Consider the following 10444-nt stretch of genomic DNA (forward strand, 5'->3'; position numbering starts at 1 on the left):
TATAAGGCCACACATAAGTGTGGTAAAACTATATAAAGAATAAAGGAGTAATTACAATATCTGGGATGGGGTGTGAATATGCATGTGTGAGAACGAAATCAGGGAGAAACACTGGAATTGGCCATGTTCTATTTCCTACCCTGTGTGGTGGGTTCACAGACCTACATTTTATTATGGTTTTTTAGATATTACATATTTCTAGTGAATGCTCTTTTGTATGCATATGTCATGATGAAACATTTTGAATGCAACAAAGACTGGAAAAAGAGTGATTAAGTTGTGGAAATTGTGTATAACATTAAAAGGATCGGTGTGAATAAATGTTAACACTATACAGATGGTTATTTGTGACTGGTGATAAAATCTCCAGGGTCTTCATCATACATGGATTCAAAAGGTGCTGTAATGAAGTTAATGATCTCTGGAAAAAACTGTATTTAGACAATTCAAAAAGTGGTCTTGCTGATGACAAAGACAATGAAAAGAGACTCTAAAATAATTTTTTTCAAATGAGTGGGAAATATGAGAAAGGGAGACAGAACATGAGAGACTCCTAACTCTGGGAAATGAACTAGGGGTGGTAGAAACGGAGGTGGGCAGGGGGTGGGGGTGACTGGGTGACAGGCACTGAGGGGGGTACTTGATGGGATGAGCACTGGGTGTTATTCTATATGTTGGCAAATTGAACACCAATAAAAAATAGATTTAAAAAATGAAATATTTTTTTCACTAAATCACAGTGGAAAAAAAACTACTTTTAAATTAACATTATTTTACAGTGATTTTCACTATGTATGTGTGATTACTCTGTATGCCAAACAATGCAGGTAGACATGTACTCCGTCTACATTTATAAAACTATACCCACATTTAAGTTGGTGAAAAATATCTTCCTTTCAATAACCTTGTTGGGATTAGGAGATTATATATATATATATATATATATATATATATTTTTTTTTTTTTTTTAGGGGGTTATATTTGGTACGTACAGTTAATGTGTCAGGACGGAAAGGGTTTTTACCTGGAATGAATTTTTGCCACTTCTGATCCATGTTGTACTTCACACAGTAATTTCCTGAAGGAAATATAATGATCTGTTCATCGAAGAAGAAGATATTGTTGGCCACGTGAGCTCGAAGACCAAAAACGTGCAGCGACTGAGCCACCACGGTCGACATGGTACCAGGCACGGGGTTCTGCTGAACGTCCAGCGCAGAGGGTGAGCCTGGAGGTACGCGTCGCCCCGCCCCCGGCCCCGCCCCCGGCCCCGCCCCCGGCCCCGCCCCGCCCCATCGTATCTTGCCCACGGCCCCGCCCACACCCGATCGCGTCCCGCCCATGGCCCCGCCCACACCCGAGGCCCCGCCCCGGAGCCCACCTCCGCTTCCCCCCACTCCTCCCCAGCGCACTCCTCACCCCGTCTCGCCGCGGCCGCGTCTCCTACTTCTCCTCTCTCCTCAGTTCCCGGCTACGGGCGCCCCCTTTCGCTCCTTCCCTCCGGGTCACCAGACTACTGGGGTATCCAGCGGTAGAACCCCCAACAGGTCCCGGGCTCTCTCGGACGCCTGAGCGGTTCCTATAGCAACGGCAAACCGGAAGTGTGGTTCTGCAGCCGGAAGCGGAAGTCCCGGTCTCGGCGGCGGCTGCGAGCCCGCGGCGCAGGTGCGGCTCGGGCCCACGTGGGCCGAGGCAACAGGCGCTGGTTTCCGGCCGCGCGGACCTCGGGCCGCCCGCCTCGCTCCAACATGGACACCCCCCCGCTGTCGGGTTCGGACTCGGAATCTGAGGATTCTCTGGTCACGGACCGAGAGGTGGGTGTCAGCCGAGCGCGCGGGGCCGGGCGCGGGGGGCGGTCCCCGCTCCCCGGTGCCGACTGCCGATTGTGCCCCGCAGTTGCAGGATGCGTTTTCCCGAGGCCTCCTGAAGCCAGGCCTCAACGTCGTGCTAGAGGGGCCGAAGAAGGCTGTGAACGACGTGGTGAGCTCGGGCGCCGGGTCGGGGGGTCCTGGGACACGGGATGCTCTCCAGGCGCTGTTGGGCTCGTCGGGCCGAGGCCTCGTCCCCGGGAAGACTCGGCCTGCGCGCTGCCGGGCGGGCCAGTTCCCCTCCCGCGTCCTTCATGCAGCCTCGGTGTCTGCATTTCCTAGAGTGGCCTGAAGCAGTGTTTGGCTGAGTTCAAGCGGGATCTGGAGTGGGTTGAAAGGCTCGATGTGACCCTGGGTCCCGTGCCGGAAGTCGGTGGACCTCAGTCAACACCCCAGACCAAGGATCAGAAAGCTGTTGATCCAGAAGACGACTTCAAGCGGGAGATGAGCTTGTAGGTTTGTCTTCAAGGGTGGGAGTTTCGGGTGCCTGTACTGGAGTGGGGGCGCGGGTCGTGAGCCTGTACTTCTCGGAAGCTGGCCTCAGCCTGAGGGTAGGAAGGGCTTCTTTATACTCAGGAGAGCTAAGGAGATTGTGCCTGGTGGAGGGAGGAGCCCCTCGGTCCACCAGTTGCAACGAGGGAAGAGCCCCTCGGTCCACCAGTTGCAACCGAGGGAAGAGCCCCTCGGTCCACTAGTTGCAACGAGGGAAGAGCCCCTCGGTCCACCAGTTGCAGTCAGGGAAGAGCCCCTCGGTCCACCAGTTCTAATCGAGGGAAGAGTCCTTTGATCCACCAGTTGTAATCGAAAGCCCAGTGTATTTTTTTTAAGATTTTTTTTTAATAAAAAAAAAGATTATTTTTAAATTTTATTTTGAAGTATTCAGTTTTAAAGGTTTTTTTGGACTTTCAGATATTTAAACAAAAACTTGTCTCTGGAAGGTTCTTACATGAACTTTTCTCAGTGACTGCATAAGAATTCATTATCAGTTCATGGGTACTTTTTTTTTTTTTAAGATTTTATTTATTTATTCATAAGAGACACACAGAGAGAGGCAGAGACACCGGCAGAGAGAGAAGCAGGCCCCATGCAGGGAACCCAATGTGGGACCCCAGGATCATGACCTGAGCGAAAGGCAGATGCTCTACCTCTGAGCCATCCAGGTGCCCCATTTTCATGGGTATTTTCAATGTGGTCATCCTCTTAAACTGATTTATTTTTAGCAGAACTCCCCTTCTTCTTTAAAGTGTATATGACTAAATTTCTCCTAGATACCAAGTTCATGAGGTTTTATTACATTTTTACTTGTGTGTGTGTGTGCTTGCTGGTGGAGGTCAGATGTTGAGAGTTTTTCTGACCATGGATAACTCCAAGGTTATCCCTGATGGATAGGCAAGTGAGAAGGAATAGAAGGTCTCTCCCTTAGCTTATTCCCAGCTTGTCCTACATCACACTGTCTTGCATCCTCAGCTACCGGCAGGCCCAGGCTGCAGTGCTGGCGGTATTACCCCGCCTCCATCAGCTCAAAGTTCCTACCAAGAGGCCCACTGACTATTTTGCAGAGATGGCCAAGTCTGATCAGCAGATGCAGAAGGTAAGAAACAAAGGTTTTCTCTGGAAAGCTGAGGCTTTATACTTACGTGTGGTCAGCTGGCTTTTTTTTTTTTTTTTGGTCAGCTGGCTTATCTCCAATAATGTTTTAAAAAAGACTAAGCCCAATATTAGGGAAGTGGTTTTCAGAGGACAATTGCTGTCTTAACCGTCTACCTCAAACGTGTGCTAGTTACCACCAGTTTGATAAATTTAAAGATGATTTTTTTCCCCTTAATTTAGACATTTAAGGAGAGGAGAAGTTCTATAAGAACTGTGGTTCCTGAGATAAAGATGGCCTTTTGCATTTCCTGGTTGTGTGGTCCTGGCATGTGGTATAGAGAAAATACACTTCTTGTCCTGCCATTGCCAGGGGGTGGTGCTATAACCAACTGATACACGATTCTTTTTCTCTGGGTCTCAGTTTTCTCTAAGATGAGGTAGTAATTAATAGCAGATGTAGTATAATTTAAAGTTGGGTGGAACTTGGTCCTCGTTTAACTATGGGAGGAAGGGAATTGCCAACATTTAATCCAAGATCTATATTCCAATATAGGTCTCAAACTGGGTTTTAGGGAGCTCTTGTCTCCGTGGTACTTGGGGAAGCTAATTTAGAGATGAGCTGGGGCACATCTCTGGACACTCACGCTGACAAGTGTGACTAAAGTGTGTGCGTCTAATGGAGAAGCCTGGGTTCCTGATGCCTGCTTGAGTTTTTAACGTGTATGTGGCATGTTAGAGAAGGGAAGTGAGGCTGCATACTGGTTTGACCTCAGTCAGCAAGGTTGTAGGGTTGGGGAGAAGTTTGTCCTCCTGGTAAAATGGCAAGCAGGCCTATTTGCATAACAGGACAGCCAGCACACCAAGAGGGAGATGGCTTTCAGGTCCTACCCCTAATACTCTTGGTATCTTGGACCAAGTACTCAGCCTTTGGGCTTCTTGTCCTCATGTGTAAAACACGATTTATAAGTTTCCTTTGAGCTCCAGTTTGCAGAACTGGGAAGATCTGTTCCCATTCCAGTGCGCCCTAAGTAGTGGTCAGCCCAGATCCAAATAACATAAGCTGACAACATTTTGTGTTTTAGATTCGACAGAAGCTGCAGGCTAAACAGGCAGCCATGGAGAAGTCTGAAAAGGCGAAGCAACTGCGAGCACTTAGGAAATATGGGAAGAAGGTGAGAAGGAAAGTGTGTGGTGGGCATAGGATGTTGCTGAGTGTTTGTCAGCCCGGGGTGCCGGGGTCCGATCTGGTTCTGTGCCCTGTGTCTGTTCCATCTTGTGTTGATTATTGCACTGCAGAGGGGGGATGTGTGCTAGGATTCGTAAACACCATCTTTCCTTGACACTGGAGTCTTGAGGGGGCAGGGCTGGGTGGGAGGAGGTAGCCTGGTAACTGCAGGTGTGTCATTCATTTGCACATCTGTACAGTGAAGAGTTGGGTTCAAATCAGTGGGGCCAAACCCCACTCTACAGCAAAACCACCTGGGAAAATTTTTCAAAACAGATTTCTAGGCTTCAGGGTGTCAGGGAATCTGCAGGTATTGTCTTCTCTTCCCCGCAAAACTTTTTACATGATTCTGAAATGCATCCTGCTTTGGAGAATCGCTGGCCTAGATGTTTGTTAAGTCTTTGAAGGAACCATATCATTGATTGTCACCCAAGTGAGAGGACAAATGGCACCTGTGTGCTTGAACTGCTGTGGATGTCTGAGTTCTAATTTAAAATCTAGGGAAAGTGTCCTTGGTTTTTCCTCTTTATTTCATGGTTCTTTGGGAAAGACGATGACAGGAATTAAAGTCAGGGTAGTGGGAAGAAGTGAGTGTAAGGAGGATCAACATGAGTGTTCAGACTTTGTCAGCATTTTTGGACATAAACATTCATGATCTGGGGTGCTGTGCTGCTGTCCACATTTGGAGTCATTTCACTGACAAGTCCTCAGCAGAGTAAGAGTAGATTAGCATCCTGTTCTCTGCAGAAGGGCAGCTCTGCATTTATTGGATTGATCTGGTAGTTGATGGTTGAGGTCAACTCAAGGGCCTAAGTGGTTGGTAGTAACGGAACCTAATTGATCAAAGGCGAAGAAAAACTTCCTTTGGGCCTGTTAGCTCACTGCTTCTAATTTGAGGAAACATCATGTCAGTGGTTCTCAGTTGGGGATAATTTTGCTTAGCAGGGAATATTCAGCAATGCCTGGAGATATTTTTGGTGTCACATCTCAATGGGGACTGAGCTACTCAGATCTAGTGGATAGAGGGCAGGGAGGCTGCAAAATGTCCTACAGTGCCCAGGACAGGCCATCCACCCCTCCATAAAGAGTGATCCTGTCCAAGCTATCAGTAGTATTGAGATTGAAAACGCTGCCTTCGGGGATCCCTGGGTGGCGCAGCGGTTTGGCGCCTGCCTTTGGCCCAGGGCGCGATCCTGGAGACCCGGTATCGAATCCCACATCAGGCTCCCGGTGCATGGAGCCTGCTTCTCCCTCTGCCTGTGTCTCTGCCTCTCTCTCTCTCTCTGTGTGTGTGACTATCATAAATAAATAAAAAATTAAAAAAAAAAAAAAAACGCTGCCTTCGAATGGAAGCATCTGTTTTTATCCTTACAACTGTTTTGCTTTTCGTTTTCTGGGGGGATTGTTTCTGTTGATACTTTCATGCCTACTAACAGTAGGGGCTAGATACAGAACCTGAGAATTGATTGTAGATCTAGATGTGACTTGCTATGGTTTTGTAGGCAGAATTGTGTAATCAGGTAAGAGTGTAGACCCCTGGGTGTGAATTCAGCTGTACACTTTCTTGCTGTGTGACTCAGGCAAGTTACTTAGGCTCTCTGTGCTTCAATTTCAGGGAGTGTTAGGAATTTCTGCTTCATGGGGTAGCTGAGAAGATAAACTAAGAATACACTTAGAGCTTTACCATAGTTTTGGCACACAGTAAATGTTCAGTGGCCGCGGTGTTAGCATAGTGTTACCAAGCGGATGTAGACACTTGCAATGATGGTGGTCTGGAGTGGGTGTGACAGCCCTATGTTCATGTCCCAGGTGCAAACAGAGGTTCTTCAGAAGAGGCAGCGAGAGAAAACACATATGATGAATGCCATTAAGAAATATCAGAAAGGTCAGTATATCTCCCTTCTAAGGATATAGGGGAGCAGAGGCCGCTGCTATTTTAACATATCCTGCTTCTAGAGCCTTGATTGATTTGGAACCATTGGACCTAAGGTTTGGGAACAGTGTGGGGAGCAGAATATGCCTCTTAAAATTAATTTAGCGGGATCCCTGGGTGGCGCAGCGGTTTGGCGCCTGCCTTTGGCCCAGGGCGCGATCCTGAAGACCCAGGATCGAATCCCACGTCGGGCTCCCGGTGCATGGAGCCTGCTTCTCCCTCTGCCTGTGTCTCTGCCTCTCTCTCTCTCTCTGTGACTATCATAAAAAAAAAAAAAAAAAAAAAAATTAAAAAAAAATTTTAAATTAATTTAGCAAGTAACCACCTTTTTTTTTTTTTTTTTTTGTTTTAAGTAACAACCTTCTTTTGAAGCTTCAGTTTTTCTTAAAATGTGTTAATGCTGATCAAAGTACCTTTTCACCCCCAGGCTTTTCTGATAAACTGGATTTTCTTGAGGGGGATCAGAAACTCGTTGCACGGAAAACAAAGGAAGGAGCAAAAAGCCAGCAGATGAAGAAGGGGTATGAAGGATTCTGGTTTGGTTTTGTGGTGGGTACTGGGCAAGCAGTCCAGGGGCAAGTTGGGGAGACCATAGGAGTGGCCTCAGGGTTGAGAGAGCGCAGTGCTACCTGCAGCCAAGGCTAAAGGCCTATGTGATGGATCCTTTTAGCCATATCAGTCTTAGAAGATTAAAGTAGGGTGATCTAGGGAGCGCCTGGCTAGCACAGTCAGTAGAGCATTTGACTCTTGATCTTGGGGCTGTGAGTTCAAGCCCCACGTTGGACGTAGAGCTTACTTAAAAAAAAAAACAAAAAACTAAAGTAGGGTGATTTAAGCATCTGGCACATTTTAAGTGAATATTTAGTAGAAGTAGATTCCTCATCTCACAGCACAATGGTTAAGTGTATAGACCTAGGGTTAGGGTCTAAAGTCCACCATTTTGGGTAGTTTTGAGCAAGTTTCTTGCCCTTTTTTTTTTTTTTTTTTGAGTTCAATTTGCCAACATATAGCATAACACCCAGTGCTCATCCCATCAAGTGCCCTCAGTGCCGGTCACCCAGTCACCCCCACCCCCTGCCCACCTCCCTTTCCACCACCCCTTGTTCGTTTCCCAGAGTTAGGAGTCTCTCATGTTCTGTCTCCCTTTCTGATATTTCCCACTCATTTTCTCTCCTTTCCCCTTTATTCCCTTTCACTATTTTTTATATTCTCCAAGTGAATGAGACCATATAATGTTTGTCCTTCTCCAATTGACTTATTTCACTCAGCATAATACCCTCCAGTTCCAACCACATCGAAGCAAATGGTGGGTATTTGTCGTTTCTAATGGCTGAGTAATATTCCATTGTATACATAGACCACGTCTTCTTTATCCATTCGTCTTTCGATGGACACCAAGGCTCCTTCCACAGTTTGGCTATTGTGAACATTGCTGCTAGAAACATCGGGGTGCAGGTGTCCCGGCATTTCACTGCATCTGTATCTTTGGGGTAAATCCCCAGCAGTTACTTGCCCTTTCTAAATATTAGTTGCCTCATCTGTGAAAATGAGAAAAGTGTATGCCTGCATAGCATTATGCAGACTTAAAAGGGCTAATGGCGGATATTATTATTTTCTTTCTAGTTTACCTTTATGTATCCCTAGACACTGGGGCTGGGAGAAATGATAATTTCAGTAGAATATATTAATGCCATGATAAAGATATGTAAGGAGTAGCGTAGAAGCACATTTTAGAAATAGCTGACCTGTTCTGGGGATCAGGGTGTGAGGATGGCTCCCTGGAGGAGAGCCCCACCTGAGCTTAGTCTGAAGGATGAGCAAGAATTAACCAGGAGAATAGGAGAGACACAGGTTTCAGCAAAAATGAACACAAATGAACAAAAGCGTAGAGATGAGAACAGGTTTGTGCATGAGGAACAGCAAGGATCTGGTACTGCTGGGAGTTCAGTGTGGGGCAAGGAGAGGTGAGATGTAGCTGGAGGGGGGTCTGGGCCAAGTCACAGAGGCAGTGTGTGCCTTGTTAAGAAGTTTGGGTTTTAGCCAGTAGGCCATGGGAGAGACATTGATTGAGTAAAGTACTCAAAATAATGACCACATCATAGTCATGTATTTGAAAAATTACGGTGGTACTTGTATATAGTATGGACTCGAGGGAGGCAGAGAATTCAATAAAGGGGCACTACAAAGTCCAGAGAGCAGTGATAATGGGCTAAAAGTGGTAATGGGGGCAGAGAAGAGAAAACAGGTCGAAGAAACATTTGAGAAGTAATAAATTAGCAGCACTCAGTAATTGTGTTGGGTGTAGAGAGTGAAAGGAGGAAGAATCAAGGCTGGTGCCCAGGTTTCTAGCCCTGGAGGCTGGAATAGATGGTAGGACCACCAACCTCAAGTCGGTGTTTATATACGGAAGGTGAAACCAGTGTGGGAAAGGGAGATGGCATGTGATTTTGGATATGCTGAATGTGAGATTCCTGCGGAATGACCAGTTTTAAAATTTATTACATTTGAATGTTAACTGCCTGTACTACCCTCGAAAGGAATAGAAACGACTAAGAATGATCTAGCAAGAGTTAGTTAGAATAGAAGAAGCTTTCTAGAGATAAGTATTGAGCCGCAAGATCTATGTGGATCCTTTCCTGGTTCTTGCTTTGTTTTCTTGCACTAGTGGTTAAAACTATAAGTGGATGAGCTTGCCTGGGGAGTTTTTAAGAGTTAAGAATGCAGGGTTGAGGACGAGATTCTGGGTAGCAGTAGCGTCTAGCTCTAAGCAAAGAGCTTTTGCTTATAGACAGGAAACTAAGGATACTGATGGGCCATAAGATCCATCAGGATTTGCAGTGCTGTGGGTAACTTGTAAGCCTGCTTTTTTTAGGCCCAGCGCTAAGCGACGCTATAAAAACCAGAAGTTTGGTTTTGGTGGAAAGAAGAAAGGCTCCAAGTGGAACACTCGTGAGAGCTACGATGATGTATCCAGCTTCCGGGCCAAGACAGCTCATGGCAAGGGCCTCAAGAGGCCTGGAAAGAAAGGATCAAATGTAAGTGAGCCGTGGGTCCCATCCCACTTCTACCCGCATCTTCCTGTCCTTGGGGCAGAAGGCCAAGCTGCTTTGTGACCACATGTGCTATTATTTCTTTTTCCGTAGAAGAGACCAGGAAAACGGACACGAGAGAAAATGAAGAGCAGACCACACTAAGCAGCATCTTTGTATACAAAGAACCAAGAAAAAGGGTTGCAAACTTGGGATTTCAGCATACAGTTGGATCTCTTGTGTTGGTTTCTTTTTGTAAAAAGTTCTTTCAATAAACAGTTTTCAAAGAAACACAATCATGGTTAAAAACTCAGGACTAAAAGATGGAGAAGTTACTTTTATATATTAAGTAGGATTGCTATTGATTGACGATAATTTAGACTTTGAGTCCAAATCGTCTTTTTTTTTATGATATATGAAGACTTAACTTGCACCTTCCTCATGCTTCTAAGTAATTGTATCACGATTCTAGATAAGTCAAGAATCAGTGATCGTATCATTATGATTATTTAAATACCCATCACTGTCAAGCTACGTGTACTATGATAAAATTTCCTTTGTGATACAGCTGTGGGTTTTCCTTGAGTTAATTATCACCTCATATTTTTCTGTGTGCCTGATTTTCCTTGTATATCCTTATTTTTCCTTAGACACATGTCATTCTTTCCACCTTATAGTTTCCTGTCTGTCATACAGCTCTCACCCTGCCTCTTCTAGACCATCTGGATTGAACTCACTATTTCCTGGATCCCATTTCTGTCTTAGATTATGCCTTCTTTTGCCATGTACCATCTTCTAG

At 45.8% G+C, this 10444-nt stretch overlaps 2 protein-coding genes across 7 annotated transcripts in view; one reads left to right on the top strand and one right to left on the bottom strand.

Annotated features, from left to right (window-relative positions):
- Nucleotides 1–1611, bottom strand: part of CFAP57 (cilia and flagella associated protein 57) — a 74027-nt gene extending 72416 nt beyond the window's left edge. For 2 of the 6 annotated variants that reach the window (XM_072772622.1, XM_072772620.1), the window contains exons 1-2: nucleotides 1420–1608; nucleotides 1025–1199 (exon numbers count right to left, since the gene is read on the bottom strand). In XM_072772622.1, the coding sequence (XP_072628723.1) occupies nucleotides 1025–1181 (157 nt within the window). In that variant the 5' untranslated portion in view covers nucleotides 1182–1199; nucleotides 1420–1608. Of the gene's footprint in view, nucleotides 1–1024; nucleotides 1203–1419 lie in introns of those variants that run through there. The other 4 variants (XR_012005598.1, XM_072772621.1, XM_072772624.1 and 1 more) reach the window with 4 other exon arrangements.
- On the top strand, nucleotides 1610–9941 carry EBNA1BP2 (EBNA1 binding protein 2). The gene is made up of 9 exons (XM_072772634.1): nucleotides 1610–1814; nucleotides 1897–1980; nucleotides 2151–2320; nucleotides 3336–3459; nucleotides 4541–4630; nucleotides 6493–6568; nucleotides 7044–7137; nucleotides 9489–9651; nucleotides 9760–9941. Exons 1-9 carry the CDS (start codon nucleotides 1749–1751, stop codon nucleotides 9808–9810), a joined length of 918 nt encoding a protein of 305 aa, XP_072628735.1. The 5' UTR covers nucleotides 1610–1748; the 3' UTR covers nucleotides 9811–9941.
- The last annotated feature ends 503 nt before the right edge of the window (nucleotides 9942–10444 follow it).

The sequence above is a fragment of the Canis lupus genome, chromosome 13 (genome assembly GCF_048164855.1).
Source record: "Canis lupus baileyi chromosome 13, mCanLup2.hap1, whole genome shotgun sequence".
Taxonomy (NCBI): domain Eukaryota; kingdom Metazoa; phylum Chordata; class Mammalia; order Carnivora; family Canidae; genus Canis; species Canis lupus.